The sequence below is a fragment of the Girardinichthys multiradiatus genome, chromosome 7, assembly GCF_021462225.1.
Source record: "Girardinichthys multiradiatus isolate DD_20200921_A chromosome 7, DD_fGirMul_XY1, whole genome shotgun sequence".
In the NCBI taxonomy this organism is placed as follows: domain Eukaryota; kingdom Metazoa; phylum Chordata; class Actinopteri; order Cyprinodontiformes; family Goodeidae; genus Girardinichthys; species Girardinichthys multiradiatus.
The window spans coordinates 28,112,015-28,130,649 of record NC_061800.1 but is presented as its reverse complement, the minus strand read 5'-3'; the positions used below and the strand labels follow the sequence as shown (position 1 = coordinate 28,130,649).

At 36.4% G+C, this 18,635-nt stretch overlaps 1 protein-coding gene across 1 annotated transcript in view; it reads right to left on the bottom strand.

Moving 5' to 3' along the window:
- Positions 1–18,635, bottom strand: part of stk39 (serine threonine kinase 39) — a 43,648-nt gene that overhangs the window by 19,877 nt on the left and 5,136 nt on the right. The window contains exons 4-14 of the mRNA XM_047371272.1: positions 18,366–18,507; positions 17,920–17,975; positions 16,045–16,154; positions 15,287–15,388; positions 14,664–14,797; positions 14,330–14,378; positions 11,753–11,818; positions 6,322–6,444; positions 5,749–5,778; positions 5,325–5,381; positions 4,611–4,672 (exon numbers count right to left, since the gene is read on the bottom strand). Coding sequence (XP_047227228.1) covers positions 4,611–4,672; positions 5,325–5,381; positions 5,749–5,778; positions 6,322–6,444; positions 11,753–11,818; positions 14,330–14,378; positions 14,664–14,797; positions 15,287–15,388; positions 16,045–16,154; positions 17,920–17,975; positions 18,366–18,507 — 931 coding nt within the window. The remainder of the gene's footprint in view (positions 1–4,610; positions 4,673–5,324; positions 5,382–5,748; positions 5,779–6,321; positions 6,445–11,752; positions 11,819–14,329; positions 14,379–14,663; positions 14,798–15,286; positions 15,389–16,044; positions 16,155–17,919; positions 17,976–18,365; positions 18,508–18,635) is intronic.

The following is an 18,635-nucleotide window of genomic DNA, read 5'->3' as shown; positions in this document are numbered from 1 at the left end:
TGCAAATGATGAATTATCTGTAATGAGTTTGGTACACACAGCACCTTGTAAGCTCTGATTTACTTGCACTCTGTTATGAGTAGTATGACTAGTTTCATTTTCAGGACCTGGTTGTGCAATACAGACCGATGAAGTACGGCCTGGATAAATGTGCTGAGACTCTGTAGCTTTGATGTAGATTATTTAGGGCCATGTAAAAAATAAAAAACAGATTCTCCAGATCAGTCACAGGAAAGGCAACAACACCAACACTGGTTTATTTTGGTGATGTATGTAGGAAGTGAATATACTTAATTGAATGAACACTCAAACCTGATGGACAATATCATAAAACAACCCACTGAGGATGATCCCAGTGTTTGCACTGCCTGCTGTCACATGCTAACAGAAGAACTAACTGATAGAGATGCACCAATCAGAGTTTTGTGGACAATTTTTCTGTTGAGGCCAGTTTGCTTGAATTCCCCAGACAATGTAGACCTTTATCTTAACAATAATTTCCAAATGGCTGCCGACATTTCCAAATTCTGCAGGTTCTAAGACAGACAGAAGCTGGAAGCTCAAAAGGATAAAACACAGCAACTTTGATATAATACATTCAGTCTTCTTGTCATCTGAAGAGGTTTCACTCCCTGTTGAAATGTAGCAGCCTGAATGGTGAGCACTTTAAAGTCAGACTTGTGACTGGAAAATGCACATTTGTCCTGTAAATCAGAACTGGGAATTATGGCATATTGAACTAGATTTTCTCCCCATTTAATGCTTTTAAACAATAAAAGAAGTAAGAAGTGCTAACAAATAGTTTATACCTGCAACTCAACACAAGCTACCCTTCAAATGTTTCATACCCCAGGCAGTTCTGCCATGTTGCGTGGATTTTGAGGAGGACCCAAGTGCAAGCTGGAACGTGTTATGTGCATAATAAGGATTTAATTATGAAATGGAAAAACTTACAAGGACAACACAAGGAGAACAGCACATGAGTCACAGGCAGGAATACAGGGAGTGTATAGGAAAGAATGGGCAGTCTTATGGCATAATCCAGCGAAGAGCAATAACCGACAGTGAACTTAAATACAGAGGGAAGTGTAGAGAAGAAATGGGATGTTCATCAGGGGATCATGTGGAGCAGCTGAGGCAGAAGGTAAGCAGGGGGACTGAGAGAGGGAGACTAACACAGAGTAAACTCAATTTAGACTCAAGGAAACACAATTTATTCTCTACATCTCTTATAAAATTGTGAACAGTCTTGCCCCACTTTTGTGCAGCCCCAAATAATTTTTTTGATTTCTTCCTCCATCTCATCGATTCTTTATCCTTTTAAAAAGGTAAATGGGATCAATAAAACTATCCTTTAAACTATCCTGAGAAATTATTTGAGAGTGACGGCAAGACTAAATATCCATGTTTCACACAACTGGCATTTATGTGATTCTGGCTTTCCTAGTAGAGGCTTTTAAAGATACATGGAAATGTCAGCTGCTTCTGTCCTGTCTTGAATATTTAAGCTACAGTGACATGGCAACAGCACATCAATATATGTATTTGAACTTTAAACTGCTTGTTGTTCTTTTATCAGCACTTCTTGATGCTTTCTTTAGAAAAAAAAAAGTTAAAATAATCAGCGTGGTGCTGTCTCTTACTATTTTCTTCTGAGGGAATTTTACCACCATAATCTCATGCTAATCAGCTATAAACATTCCTCATCTGAGAATGAAGACACATTTAATGTTTATTTTTATCTCATGAATCCAGTAATTTTATGTTTTTACTTTTATAAAATCCTTAGACTGTTTAAACCATTTGGGATTCCACATTTTGGGAAATATTTGCTTTGAATTTGATGTTTACTAACACATTTTAAAATGTTAAATCCATCTTTGTCAAAACAATGGTTTATCAACATTTTTTGGAAACACTCAGGAAGCATTGAGGATCCGAGCACTGAAAGGATTATACTTGCTTAACAGTTTAATTTCTCTTTTGCTGTACTTCACCAATTCTGCAAAGGTTTTCGGTGTATCAGCCCATTTTATTTACTGAAATAATTTACTAAAGAGCTAAACAAAACATATTTTGGATAAGTTTAAATTTAAACTGTAGGCAAAAAGGTGTCTTAATACAGCTTTTCCCATATATATGAAATTTCTCTTTAACAGTCTGGACAGTATAAAGAAGTTGTTTTTTTAAACAGGCCCAGATCAGTTTCAAATTTGCTCTGAAATTATATTCATGTTTGATGATTTTCACCGCCGACTTCAGTCTAAACAGTAATGTAACATTTCATCACTAAAGTGTGAGACCCTCACAGTTTAGTGAGGCAGCAAACAGCAAGATCAAATGTAACAAATGGAAGAAGCAGATATGTGACACCCTTGATGGCTCTATTTGCACAACGACTTCAGAACTGATGCACACACTGGTGTCTAACATCCATATTTCCATAAACACACCGTGCTACGTGTGACATTTCATCTAATTAAGGGCTGTAGACTGTTCACACTGGAGTCTGATGGCGGTTGCGTTAAAATTAAAATGTGACTAACCACACAAAAGAAATAAGATCTCAGCAAAAAATAGGAAATATACATAAAGACCTGGAGTACGAATGCTGCATAATTCACGTGGCAAATACATAATACATTTATTGCATCTTTTCATGATGTTGATTTTATAATGTCTCTAACTTTCTTCTTCTTCTTACTGAATCATGATCATTGATAGGACTGATTTCCAATCCACAAGTTTGATTTCCATTTATGTTTTTCTTGTTTTTGAAAGAGCTACTTGTTTCTAGTGTCACTTTTAGTTTTATTTTATATTAAAACTAAATTAAGTTAAAAAAAAGTTTTTACAAAAAAACTAAAATAATTTACCACACATTTGGCTTCTTACAAAATCAAAAAATATAATCACAGAATTTATTTTACAACAAAAACTACAGTTTCTCTGATGCTTCATTAACCTGATATAGAAAGATATAAATCTCACTTATTCTACCTCCACAACGTAGAAGCTACTAAATGCAGTATTTAACTGCAATAAGTGGTCTGGGCAAGAGATGCAATGAAAGAAATCAACTTGTGACTTTGGATGACATTTTTAGCTTAATCACCCTGAATGATGACTGGTCCTGCTAAATACAACACCGTGCAGCATAGAAGCTGTTGCTGAGGGGAAACAGACTCAGAGTTACCTATTTTCAGTATCAGAGAGATGTTTAAAAATGAAGTCAGAGGAAACACAAACTGTAAAAGAAGTTACTAATAAGGGAGGAGACAACAGAAATGCTCAACAAATACAGCAAAGTTGCCTTGTTTAACCTGTGTGCAATTAGATTGCAATTAGACTTCCCTACTTCCATCTATAGTATAAGGGTTTGCACACACAATAATTCTTCTAACGGAAATGTTCCTTGCAGATGCTCTTATATTAAATAAAAAAATAACAAGTGAAATACTCTGAAGAAACTAAGTGCATTTCCATTTTAATCTGTCTGATCTGTTGATTGTTTATATCTGTAAATGAGCACTATCAGGCAGTCTCTACATTAGAGAGCTGAAGAAGACAGAGAGCTGAGCATAGGAAAGCCCTTCACATTGAAATGCTCACTCCTTGGCAGTAAGCAGTTCACTGCCACCTTCTGTTTTTGGACCTATGTTTTGTTGATGACTAAAAAAAATTTATAATGCTGTGCCTGACGCACAGAGGGGCGTCTTTAGATGTCTGCATGAGAAAATCAGCACTTGGCAACCAGCCGACCAGGGAGCTACAGACTCTGAACCTTCCAAAAACCTACAAATGGTTGTCTATTTTTTGCACATCTTCACTCTGGTTCTATTTCACTTCTCTACCATGTTTTGACCCTTAACTGCCTCTACTTTAAATTGGGCTATTAAATTTTCTCATTTGATAACAGCAGAGTATCTACAATGATATTTCTCACTGAATAGCAACCCTTCACTTCTTCATGTGGCTGTTTCTTAACAATAAAGTCACAGAGAGAAGATGGTGATGTCAAAGAAAGCAGAAACACAGCAGGTAAAGCTGAGTGACTTGCACTGATTCTGTCAGTTTCAAGCAAAGATCAGGCTTTTATTAGCCTTCTTGTTTCAATTAAAGTAAATAAGGTGATTTCTTGATGTATGCATTTATACCCTCACATTTTGTCATGTTACTATCACAAACTTCAATGTATTTTGTTGAGATTTTATGTGACAGACAGTAAAGTAGCACATTACTGTGAAGTAGAAGAGCATTATACATATTTTAACATAAATGTTTTTTTTTTCCAAATGAAGATCTAAAAAAGTACAAAGCCCACTTTACTCAAAATTAGATTAAGTGTCATCTGTTGCCTTCACAGACTTCTTAATAGCTTACTGAGTGTAATTTAATATTAGTATAAATCCAGATGCATGTCACTCTTTCCTTCTACTCAACAATTTTACACCACTTTTAGTTAGTCTATCACCTAAACTCCCAATAAAATATATTAAATCTGGCAGTGTAAATAAAAAAAATTAAAAAAAGGTTACGGTGAATACTTTTGCAAGCTACTGAATGCTTTTTGGTATGTGATTGATGTAGGAAACTATGTTCAGTCTTACCGTAGTCGCAGTACCATGTTCACTGCACCTTGAATGAAGGGTGTGTTCTCATATGGTTCCACCTGCATCGGAAATACCTGGGAATTAATCAGTTTACACTATTCCATGCAGCTTTGACATCTGGTAGACACAAAATCATGTCCTGCAGTCAAAAATCAGCATGTGATCAGAATAAAACAGAAGTGTGTGCAGAGTTGAATCTATAATGCACTGATGAATTGAATCAATTTCTTTAATCTGCAGGGAAAGTTGTAAGGGAAAAAGCAAAGGAACAATACATAAAGGTGTAATATGTGATTGTCTTACGCTATCATTATGATGATTTCTTACCTGTGGTCTTTTATGTGAGAAATAATTTATATTTTGAATAAAAAATAGCTGCTCAGTTCATTTCCAGGTGGGACATAAGACTACCCCTAAAACTGCCCTGGCTCACTTTCACAATGACAATGAAAATGAGTTACAATGGTGGTAAGTCTTCAGAAGAGATACACCTAGCCCACTAAGCTGCCACTGTCAGGCAGACAGCCATTTACTGTGAGTTATTACTGCTGAGAGCATCCATCCTGGAGTCAGACACTCTCACATTTACACACATACACACAGCCGCACCCACACACCTACACATGCACATTACGCACACACACACAATCATTGCAGCATCAAGGTCATTGAATCATGACAAATTAGCACTGCTTCTGCTGAATCCCTCACCTGGGGATGCTGAACAGACAAGCCTTCTATAGGGACACTGTTGGCATCTTCCTCATTCTAGGAGGAAGAAAATGAGAGGCAAAATTGTGCAAATGGTAAATTTTAAAATCATCTTAGGAGAAAAACATAAAAGATTGAAATTCAAAATGCAAATATGCACAAAATTTGTCTGAACTAGCACTAAATGTTGTTTTAATGCAAATATGCACAAAATTTGTCAAAAATAGAGATAGACTTGTTATTTTTACAAAATATCTTTAAATGAATGCCTTTTATCTAGATTTCTAGTTATCTGCAGTCAGACATGCAAGTTTTTTATATGGATTTAACAAAATGTCTCTTTACCAAACAAAAAAACGGGTAAAAATATTCTACATTTTTATCTTATTTTTTAAATAATAAATTAGATTAGAATCTAACTTACGTCTTTGGCCTCATATTTGACCCTTCGTGACTGGAGAAAAAAAACATATTTATCCATAAAACAGAGTCTCAAAATAATCAATTACATGCACTTCATTAATTTTTTTAATTTTTTTTACATCTCATTCTCATTCTGTCCAAATCTGCGGTATAACTGCTTGAATGCAAAATGCCAGAGATAAAGAAACTTTAATGATATTCCACCAGCAGCAATTAACTTTTTAAATCATTACTTCTATTAAAATGATATTTATTGCATCATAAATTACAGCTCTTTATCAAGTCATATTTATCAAAGGGCTCTTTCATCAATGCGACCTGCTTTCCTCCTGCCTCCAATCCTTCCAGCGATCTTCCAGCTCATTATAGTGAATTCTAGACAGACTCTCTCAGCCATCTGCTTTCTACAAACTAACTGATCAAGGAGGGGAGGGAGGAGCAGTGTCAAAGACAGAAGGGGAGGTTTCATGCTGGTTTATGCTTCACATAAAACACCTTAGTAACTGCTTATTTTCAAACAACTGAGGTATGCAGTAAATCTGTTTTATTTATAAAAGAATATAATCTCTTTTACCCTGCCCTGATTCACCGCTGCTTTACCCTCCTCGCTGCCCACGTCCAGTGCGTCGTCGCTCCACTCCCAGTCTCCGTCCACTGTTTTGTGGAGGTGGCCACTGGAGCCTGGGACTCTCCTCACCTTCATCAGCATGACAAACATTAATGTTACATGAGTCTTTTTTTCGAGCGCATATGCATGTACGCCATGAAGCTTCACCACAGTTTGACATGTTGCAATCACAAACTTTTATCTTTTGGGGATTCTATGCCTTAATAGTGCATAGTTGTAAAGAAGAAGGATAATGATACATGACTTTTAATCAACAAAAAAACAAATGTTCTGTATTTACAGCTGTAAGTCTTTGAAATATATATCGCTACCAGCTTTGCACATCTATAGACTGAACATTTATTCTCATTCTTCTTTTCAAAATCACAAAAGCTTGGAGGAAACGTGCAAGTCTTGACTTTAACTGGACCAGTCTAACACATGAATATGCTTTGATCAAAACCATTTAATTTTAACTCTGGCTTCCTGTTGGGACCTCCAACCCAGTTTCAAGTCTTTTGCAGCCTTTCACAAGTTTTCTTCCAGGATTCTCCTGCATTTAACTCCATCCATCTTTCCATCAAGTCCCTGCTGATGAAAAGCATCCACCTCCATGCTTCACTGTGGGTATGATGTACTCAAGGTGATGCACAGATTCACTTTTCCAGCACCCACAGCATTTTGCATGGTGGCTTAAAAGTTATATTTTGTTTTATTCGACCAGAACTCCTTCTTCTGGCAAACTGCAAAGGGATCTGAAGGCAGTTGGTTGCACTGCCTTTTATTTAGGGTGACACATTAAAAGGGGTTCAGAAGCAAATGCACACCACAATGTTCAGATTTGAAAATCAGATGCTATTTATAGTTACTATTTAAAGTTTTAGTTTATGTTTATGCCACTATCTTTACCAGGACCCCTTGGACTTAAAGATATTGTATTGTAAAGGGACTGTACTAGCTAATTTGAGGCTTAATTATTATTATTATTATTATTATTGGTCTGTAAAAAAAAAAGTCAAATAAAATACCATGCAGTTTGTGGTTGTAACATGACAAAATGTTCATCGAGTATGAATAGTTTTGCAAGTCACTCTAATTGCAAAGTGTTTGAATCAAACATTAAAGAGCTTGCCAGTTTTTTCTTTACATGAAAGAACCAAACTATATCCTCCCACTCTCTGGGCAGTGTGTAAATCTGAGATCAGCTCAGCTGCAAAGTGTTACAGGGAAGACGCCACACAGAGCTGTGATCCACCAGCACCATAAATTGCCTCAGTTCTAGACGAGGTCAGAGAAAAGGCAGCACTACCCCTCTTGGTGGTGTCAGGTTTACCGTCTAAATCTGACAGAGAACAAAGGTTCCCTCAGTTCTGTTCAGGGTCTTGGAATAAAAGAGACAGATCAGTTCACTTAGAAGCCAAGCACGCTCACCCAACAGACAGATTTTGATGTTTTCAAAGGCTACGACTGCTGCACATTCTGGATTAATAGCTGCTTTTTAAAATTAGCCTTCAGAAAACTTCAGTGCACAGTTCACTAAGTTTTCGATTATCATGTGTCCACAGGAACATAAGGAACATAAAATTAAACTCTATATAAATCTGTTTTCTGTTTCTGCAGCTTTTTTAATCGTACTAAATCGATAATTCTAACCCACATTGGTTGCAGTATTCAACATTTAAACAACAGATACTTTGGGTTGCTATTTTTGAAAGATTTATTGTGTGTCGAAGCGCCATCTGCTGGTAATGCTGGTTCTTTAACTCAAATACCACCAACCTTAATGAAAATAATCAAGCTTTTATTAGCATTAAGATTTAATCTACAACAATTCCTTGCCTTGTTCTATCTAAATTATCCAATATTCTCACATATTTTCCCCATAAAGTAATTTTTTCAGGTTTTTATTTCATCAGTTAGATAACATCTGTGATTACTTTCCTGGTGACAGAATCTGCCATCTCCTTCTCATCCTTTTGTAAGATGAGAAGTAAGGTGTATTAGCTGTACAGCACCAGGCATTTTCTCTTAAATTCTATCACTATTTATTTTCTAGATGTCAATATTTTCACCACGGCTAAAGAATACCACAGAGAGCAGAAAACAACTGAATGCCAAGGAACAGGGGTGCAATAGGGCAGTGGAAAAAAGCTGCAGTTCAAGGAGGTCAAGAGATTTAAGGAGACTGTGCAAAGAGAGGAGCTAAGGTCACAATGTCCTAGGGTGGTAGTGTTTCTGCAGTACTGCTTGTCTTTGCTGGCTTTGGGCAATGTTGCTGAGTTTATACTGTAGATGACTGTAAGTCAGAGACACACATAATAGCAAGGACATCAGCTCTGCTGCAAATTTTCTACGACAGAAGTCATCAACAAAGCCAGACTCTACTTCAACTGCTTAAATCGTGCACTGTGTTACATGCTTTACAGCAGAAAGCAAAGGTTTTCAATATTTTAATTTCCTTTAACCTTGTCTCTTACAGGTCATTCTTGCAATCCTTCAACAGTCTTTAATAATAATTTTCCAGACATTCTGAAGGTTTAAAAAAATGTTTTGAACAATTTGACTGCGTTCTTACTCTATCTATCCAGTCCTTGTAACTGATTATATCCATTATCATGCAGTGTGTACTTAGAACATGTGAATGACTCAAAAACGAAATAAGTATAATAAAGTATAATAAAACCCACAGCAGATGAACTGTATCTTAAAGTCACATTTTGAAGAAATGGGAACATATTTTACAGTAAACCTGACACAGGACATGCAAGATACATCATGCTTCAGGTTATCAGTCTACTGTTTTTGCAGAACTTGATTGCATTCAGTGCAAGTAATGCTATCATTTTAATCAGGTTTGCTGAAGCAGGGGGCACTTCTACAACATGCAGGAAAGTGGGCCCTCACAGCCAGATTTGGACAGCACTGATCTAATGTAATCTAATGTAAGTTATCTTTGGACTGTATCTTTGGTAGGTCAACGTAAAAAATGAACCAATCAAGTCTTTATAACACGCTGTGCTTAAAGAGTAAATTTAAAATTAGTTTTTGCTATGTTGTCTTTTTTCTGTGGACACACCAATGGTTTATCGCAGAAGTGTAGAAAAGTTGTTATGTTTGAGTCATTCATAGACCAGAGTTCAGTTATTTATAAAACAAACATACTACGCTGAATATGGTAAAAAAAAAATGTGAAAACAAAGCAGGTAAATTCCAAAGGTATACTTTAAAAGACAATGAAAACTAAATTCCACTCTTAGGAACCTGATTATCAGGCCTTGAAGGAGGACTTAAAAGGGTATTTCAGAATTTCCGAAGGACAGTTCTGTTAAATGGTTATAAGCAGTCAATATTTTACCTGCGTTAGACAGCTCTGGTGTTTCATTTAGAATAAATCCAGAGTCTGAAGCTGACAGCTAATCCAAGAGGGACCGAGAACAAGGAAGAGATTTACCAACCTAAAACAACTTCAATCCCAAAAACCTCACAGTGATTTACGCTAATTCTGTCTAACATGCTTTTAAACCATGTTGGACGTGGGTGGTTTACCACAGATTTTCAGTGGCAAACCAACAACTATTTACACAGGAACTTGAGGTAGGAGATGGCGCTCCACCAGTGATCTTAATGTATTTAGCCACAAAATTATATGTGTTAAAGTGAACTGTTGCAATCCTGAGGTGTTCATGTTTTTCAGCATTTTCTTTGTTATTCTGTTGTTGTTTTTGCCATTTGGGTTTGGCCATATAGTGTTCACTTCTCTGTGCTCATTTTTGTTAAGTGTTTTTCATGTTTGCGTGTTTCTAGTTTTATTTTGTTTCATTTTACTTTGAGTTTTTCTGTTAATATTCTCTGTTTGATTATCCCCAGTATCTCTGTTGAGCTCCACTCATGGTAAATAGTCTTCCACCCTCTGCCACTGACCCTTGCAATCTAGCTCATTCAGTCCACCTGTATCTGCTCATCACGCTCATGCCACTCACCTGATTCCCCTGTTATTTAAGCCCCTGTTCCACTGGATTGTTCTGTTTCTGCTCAGTTGCCATGTCCATTCCCATGCCTGTCTTTATAACCATGTTTTATATCCAGAACTTCCTCAAGCCGTTCTGTATTACAACCCTTCTATCCACCATGCCTTTTTGTAGTTCCAGTCCGCAACTTGGTCTAACACAACAATCTTCAACATGAACTCTATTTTCTAGATTTTTACAGTAATATACATTGGATCAGACAGTTACTCTGACCAGCAAAAATGTTCCATGTTTTGTTCTTAGTATGTGTTTCATACGACGACACGTACTTGTGTGAACTAGCGCGAAGCCTGTGCAACACCTCTGGTGAAAATTATTATTTCCTGTGAAAATAATCTTTAGGGTAAAAGATCATCAAATCATTTACAGATGAAAATGATTTAAAATTTAAGAAAATTGCCGTTGGCTCCAGCCCCCCATCCAATCTGGATTTTTACCAACTAAAGGCACTATAAACACTATTTACTATAAGTAAGATTTTTTGTAATAGAGCCTCACTCCAAAAATTCTGAACTATCCCTTTAAGACCTTTATGCGGTACTGTAGATGTAAAGGGACTTGCTAAAATACGTTTTCCAGTTTATCCCTTTTGGGACGTAATGTTGTCCATTGTCCAAAAGTAATTTTGCAAAGCAGTCTTTTTTGTTATAATACGTAAAATCAACAAGATTATACTCAGCAAGTCCTCAGTCCTGAAGCTTGTTTTACTTCTGATTTCACATGATGGTAAATAAGTAAAACATGGTGTTTGAGCTTGTTATAGAACTAGTAAGTAATATAGCACCCTGTACCCTTTCCCTCTGTTATTGTTAATGAATCCCAGTCGGTAGTTCACACATAAACCATCAAGCCACCTTACCCCGTTTGTCCTTAATTATAACGTCATGCACATTAATGCTCGTGCTGTCTACTATGCCCTCTATCTAGTCTGAACCATGTCAGTAGATTTCCATCCCTCCACTCAGCCGAACTGCCCTCTGATCCCGCCTCAGTCCTGGCCATCCAGGGGGATTATTATGAAAAGCCAATATCAGCTGTGCCTAAAAAACTGCACTTCCACCCTGTTCCCTGTACCTAATGTTTAAAATCCATTTATCCAGGTTTGTCTTGACATACGCAGGAAGCTGCTCTTAAAGTCACGATAACACATGGTTCAGTGGATCTGCACGGCGTGACTCTTTTGTGACTGCAGCCTGCATTTTTACACAATCTACACATCAGGGCAAAAGGTGCTGGAAGTGCTGAAAGAAGACAGAGTGCATGTGTCGTGTTGACTGTAAATTAAACGTCTTGGATGAAAGATTTCCTTCCACCCATAGGTTTAACGAATAACAATGTTATTTTAGAGGGCAGATATTACATAAACATACCTTCTTTGCTCTTTGAGAAATCTTTGGTGCACGACTCAAAAGCTTTTCAACAAGATGTTCTTTGTTCTGCAAGAGAAAACGAACAAAGGGATAAAAAAATAAAATCATTAAAGCTGAAAAATGGGACCTGAAAACTACAAGTGGCCTGTTATTTAAAGAAACCATGAGATATTAGCAAACACTGGAGGAGGAGGTTTGAAGGAATACATGACAAGTTAATCAGATGAAAGTTGAACAGTAAGGCCTACAGATAAATCATTTTTCCAAAAAGCCTAATTTGGTCAATTTTGCAGAAGAAAATATTTGGCAAATTACTTTAAACAAATTTTTTCATGCTGTAGACCAGGAACATTTCGAGCTCCTTGCAGCAAGTTCCAGAAAAAAGAAAACCGCAGCTAAGATTCACACCCTCTAGCTGCTAGACAACCCTGCTAATCACTGCTCCATCATGCCGCCAACACTGCAAATGATCTACAATTCTGATATTCATTGGTTTCTGTGGAACAGACTCTTCAGAGATGGGATGTGGCTTACAGCTACAAGAAAATATTTAATGTAACTCGCCCACAATATTTTCCTTGTTTGAGGCAGTCCTTTTAGTGGTGGCAAGCATGCATGAAATCGTCAATTTAGTTCTTTGTTTTGCACATATTCAGTCTGCATGTTTATGTGTCTTTATCAAAAACATGGTTGGTTAAAAAATGGTTAGCTCCCCTCTGTCTTTCTCAGCTTCTGTCAGTCCACAATATCAGCAAATCAAGAAACTTTGGTTGTGCCAAGATCACGGCTGAAAACTAGAGGGGACCGAACATTTGCTGTGGCCACGCCGAGTCTCTGGAATAGTCTTCCCTTGAATATTAGAGCAGTCCAGTCATTTTTTTAAGTCATTGTTAAAAACCCACCTGTTTGCACAGTCTTTTTATTATTTTGATTATTAATTTTGCATGTTGTGTATTTGTTATTTTATGTATTTATATTGCTTGTTGTGTACAGCACTTTGGGCAGAAGTATCTGTATTAAATGTGCTATATAAACAAAGTTGACATTGACAAAAAGAAACAGGTGTATCTCAATAAATTAGAATATCTTTCCAAAGTTTTTTTATTTCATTCGCTGAACTCAAAAAGTTACTCGTACATTTAACAGATTTATTCCTCAGAGCACTTCAAGCATTTATTTCTGTTACTTCAGATAATTAGAATATAACATAAGATCAATAAACAGTTGTTTTGTTACGACCAACAAAACCAAGGAGAAAGAACTACTTGATTTTTGCCTACTTGCCTAGCTCATTGCTAAAGCAGTTGGCTATCACAGCGCACTTAATCCCAGCATATAAACGGAAAGTTTAGTGGGAGGAAACTAGTAGAAAAAGGTGAACCAGAAACATTGATAACTGCACTTTTAGGTGCATTTTGAAATAAAGCCCATTCAAGAGTTCAATGGAGGGAGATTCACTGACTCCAGTTAGTATCAGATTTTGAAGAGCCACCACTAGCAGATGTATCCGAGACATTGGCTACAACAGTTGCATTCCTTGTCTCCTGATTCAGAAACAAGGCCAGCAGTCTCTAACTTGGGAGTAGGAGAAAAAGGACTGGACAATTGCTCAGTGGTCCAAAGTCTTCTTTTCAGATTAAGCTAAATTTCAAATTTTGTTTGGAATCAAGTTTCCAGATTTTGGAGGAAGACTGGAGAGGCACATAATCCGAGTTGGGTTAATGGACCATTTTATCTCCCAGTGTTGGTCCAATGTGTTTTATTTATTTTAAGTCCAAAATCAGCAAATATATCTACCAGGAAATCCTAAAGCACTTCATGCTTCCCTACTCAGACAAACTTCATGGAGATGCAGATGTAATTTTCTAGCATGACTTGGTACCTGCACACACTGCCAACAGTACCAGTATCTGCTTTAGTGACACGGTTACCCCTGTGCTTGATTGGCCAGAAAACGCACATGATCTAAACCTCACAGAGAAAACTGTGGCAGATTGTCAACAGACATATGTTTTCTACCAGACATTTCCCTTCCACTGGGCTTTTCATCAATCTGTTTGAATACGGCACTTCAAAAAGCCAGCTTCTTAGGCAAAGATGTTTTGTGGCTGCACAAATGTCAACTTGGCAGTCTTCCCTAAGATTAAGTAGGCCATAACATGGACAGAACTTAAAATTTCTATGTTATAAATTCATTTTTATTATTGGCTACATGTAATATAGCCATACGTTTTGGCTTTTCATTTGCTGCTTGCTGTATGCCATAATAAATTACAATAAATTACCTTTTTGATAATATTCCATTTTAATGAGATGCACCTGTATTATCTCCCTTCTTTTCTATTATTTACCAAAACAAATCAGTGATACCAGTAGATTCTCACTGGGAAAACAGGAACAAGTTTAATAGTGTGTTGTGCGCTGTATGAAAGTATGAGTAACCATCAGGAACTATTATGAAGCCTCCAGAGCACAGGCCTGAGTAACTTTAAGAGATGGCTTCAAGCCATCAGGAAATATCCAAATAACAAAACCAAACAAAGACAGTGCACCAAATATTTGAAATGAAACAAATACCTTAGCCTTTTGGATGAATTTACACTTCAAAAGCTCCGATGCTGTAGGCCTCCAGACAAAACAGAGAAAATGCCATTGGAAAAAAGAAATCAAGGAAAAGAAATCAAGAGTGCTCAAATGATCTAGCATGAACAGAGAAATTGCTCCTAGATAAGGGATGCAAATGCTACAGTATCTAATGCACAGGTCAAGCAAAAAAACAACTATAATGATTATACATGTCAAACACTGGAGCACTCTCAGACTTAAACAGGATCATGTGCTTTTTATTGAGCACAAACAGCTTCAGCTCTATTCTTTGACAAATGTGACGCTTATATGTTATGAGACCAACCTCTTAGCAGGGTCTTTCTGAACGCACATTGTTATAAGCTTTCGAAATGATTTTCCATATTTTTTCAGCATTTCCTTGTCCTCAACACCCGTCTCCAGGGTGGGAGGATCATTCTGTAGGGTGAGCATTAAAACCTGAAAGCATAAAGAAAAACAGTCAAAAACCACCCACACGTCCAAGCAACACCAGAGAAACACAACGGCGATGAGGGAAAGAAAAGAAGGCGTGAGGTAGAAAGCAAAGGACGCATCCTTAAGTTATATAATGTCTTATTGGATGTTTTGATTTTAAGAAGGAAGAAGGATTGCTGCAAACTCATTGAACTATTGCAACTGTCTGAGCTTTCTTTGTCAACGTTTTACTTCCTGGTATTATAAACTGAATTTCTAATATAACTAGGATTGAATCGGGCTGTAGGTTACTCAGTATGACTCTGTGCATGAGACTGGATGTTATTTGATGGATTTGACTATATATTTTCATATATTTGTATATAAATCAGACCTGTAGGGCTTGTAAAGCTCATGATGATGGTATATCTATTGAACTGACTCCATGCAAAAAATAAAATGTAATTTGATTTATTCCAGGGTCTTTTATTAAGTTTCATTCATAACACTTACCTTCATTGGAGGGTAGCGGTGATAGGGTGCAGACCCTGTTGCTAACTCTATCGCTGTAATTCCAAAGCTCCATATATCTGCTTTGAAATCATAGCCCCGAACCTGCAGACATGGAGTAATACAATCAGACCCAAGTAAGGCAGTCATATCTCAGTAGATTTCTGTTAATGCAAAAGTGTTTATCGATCAGCTTAACTAAAACAGAACACAACCAAAACATTAGGGGCATACAGCGCCCTCTATATGTATTGCCATCCCTGGTATGATCTGTAAAAAGCCTGTAAATGAATGCTGCTGCATAATCTGACACTGAAAAGTTCTAAAGAATTTCATCTTTAATTTGAAACCATTTATTTGATATGACAAAAATCCCATGGTCAGGAAAAAACGGTTTTAGCTATAACTCAGATGTTCATGCTTATTCACACCAGTAAACATTTTTATTAAATAAATAATTGAAAGATTTAAAACAGGAACTGTGACCAACAAGCCTACACAAAAACCCAAGTTTATTTTGCCACCATGCACAGTCAGCAGGATAATAAAAGAAAACCTTATTTTTTGACACTATGCTACTGAAGGCAAATATAACTTTATTCAAAGGGTGTTTTTTACAACTTTACAGCGGCTGCCAATAACTATGGAGGCCAATGCTTTGCCACTAGAAGATATCAAGCACAAAGCAAACATGAATGTGGAGAATGTATTTTGAAAGAAACACCCAGTGTCACCTGAAGTGAACTTTGTGAAATATTCACCTGTTCCATCACCTCTGGAGCCATCCAGCACGGCGTCCCAACAAAAGTCTTTCGAACTTTGTGTCTCGTCATGTCGCCCCCTGCAGCTAAAAATGCGCTTACCCCAAAATCTGCAGAAACAAAACAAAATCATAGTTAATACCACCATAAAAATGTGAGATTTGGGGGGGGTCACTAGTCTCTGGTACTGTTATTTTAGGGGTCACAGGCTGAAATGTTTGGGAACCACTGCTCTTTAACATGTGGATTTATGTGTTTATTTTTGTAAAAGGTCTGGTTGAATTCAAACATCTTCCATTAAGCAGGAACTACAGAAATATAAAGTAAATTCTCCTTAAGATTTTATTTAAAAATTCAAATATTTTGGTTGTTTTGTGGTGCTCTAATGATCATGGAGTATGGATCTGTGACCATTAGACCATACCGTGACAAACTATAACTCATTAATTCCAGCTGACCAAGTCAGCACAATCAATACCAGAGAAGTGCAAGTCATCAAAATATAATCATGTAAATGTCTGCTTTTGAATTCGGGTCCAGCTGTATTCCTTCGTGTAAGGAATACTACACGAGCCAGAAATATCCTGTTACAAAGCAATGCTGAAAAACCTTCCCTCACATTTTCTATCCAGGATGAACCACTCCAAGTCCACTTCTGCTGGGTGTAAAAACTTGAAACTGATCCCAAATCTTGCAGCAGATTACTGATGGCTACCACCAAATCCAGAATCTGAGGCTCAAGTGGTCGAACAAAAAGGTGACACTAATCGCACTTAAAGCTAGACCTAAAACTCACCTTACCAAGAGGATGTTTTGCATTTTAAAGCTATTATATGACACTTTTATATTTATATTTTATAAATATTACCTTGCTACATGTTTTTTCTACTTCTACAAAGGGCATTACCAAGTTAATTTATTTATTGTTAATTTTTTAAGCAGTTCTAAATGTTCTTCAGCAACAGTTAATAATAAAATTATTATCCCAATATTTTTATTTAAGCTAGTTCTTTGTGTGGCATCCATGATTATTCAAGAAATAAATACTACTTCAGTCTTGGACTGAAAATTCAAAACCTCTTGAAAAAATGTCGCTCACTTGCAAATTAACTTAAAACGATAGCAACAACCCATTGAATTTAAAATGCTTCCTGTTCATGCTTCTGTGTGGTGCAAATAAAACAACACTTCAAATCAGACAGCATCATAGGCTATTCCAATACAAAGGAAGCTGCAGGTATTTAATGTTGCAGTTTATTTTGAAAATAAAACATTAAAGTAAGATACTATTGCCCAAAGAATATGACTCTCTAAATGTCTCACTAGTTTTTATAGTTTTAAACTCCATTTTCCAAGTTTAAGTCGTGTAGAAAAAGTATACAAAGTGGATTCATTTTCCATCCCATTTATGCAGTATATGTATATTTTAGGGGGTATTATGAAACATTAATTCTGATCAATTTATAAAGAAATACTTTTTGTGCCAAGAATATTTATTAATAGTACATGAAAAATCTTTTCCTTGTGAAAAACAATAAAACATAAAAAATTGGATCAGAAGAAAGAAGAAAACAGACTCAGATTGCTTTGTTTAGTTTAAAAAGACAAAGGAAATACCTGCAGAAAAAGAAATCACAAAAATTAAAACTTGTGCAATATCCACAATCTAACCAGATTTATGTTCTATTTGCATCAATTCAGTCAAAGTTATACAAATTAAAAAATAAAAAAAGACTAAAAAATGTCTCTGCAAGGTGTAAGTGCTCAAATTTATTATAGTAGACCCCAGAGAGTAATGCTGTAACCTGTAAATTAGGAAAACATCAGCTCTTTAATATGAAAACAAGTAGAAAAGAGTGTGATAATTCAACCAACCTGCAATCTGAACAGACCCATCTTCTCCCAGCAGGATGTTCCCAGCTTTCACATCCCTGAGGTCACCGAAAGAATAATGGAGTAAAACATCAAAACACGTGGAACGGCATCGATTCTTCAATCCATGTTAACAGATCCCAATGACCATCACTATCTAGAACTCTACCAGAGGGGCTTATTTGGCTTTACGCCTCCCGTCCACACTGACCTTGAACTCCAGGACGAGTTCAAAACAACACAAGATAACATTTTATTTAACTGTAGGATTTTGCTTTTGCAGTTTGCTCAAATGCTTCATTCCGATTATTTTTCCAGGGTTTTACAAGGGAATATTTCAGCTCTCACAAAACAAGTAATTATTTCACTGAAATATTTTTCATGATGGATGTGTATAAAGATGATCTTACTATCAGACATAATATCAGACAGTAAGCCCAAAGTGTTACCTGTGAATCTGTCCATTTCTGTGGAGATAGTCCAGGCCCTCTAGAACTTCTTTTAATATTGTGGCAATAATTGGCTCATCTAAAACTCGAAGATTTTTATCCTCTTCTTTTCTGGAATGTTTAATTATGTCCAGCATGGAGCCTAAATGACACCAGAAACAAGAAAAGGTTTCTTGCTGATTTTTTCCTTTTTTACACATAAATTAGACAAAACATATAAACAATAGAACAGTACATCATAGAAGCACTTGTTGTAATTTATTTTCAACT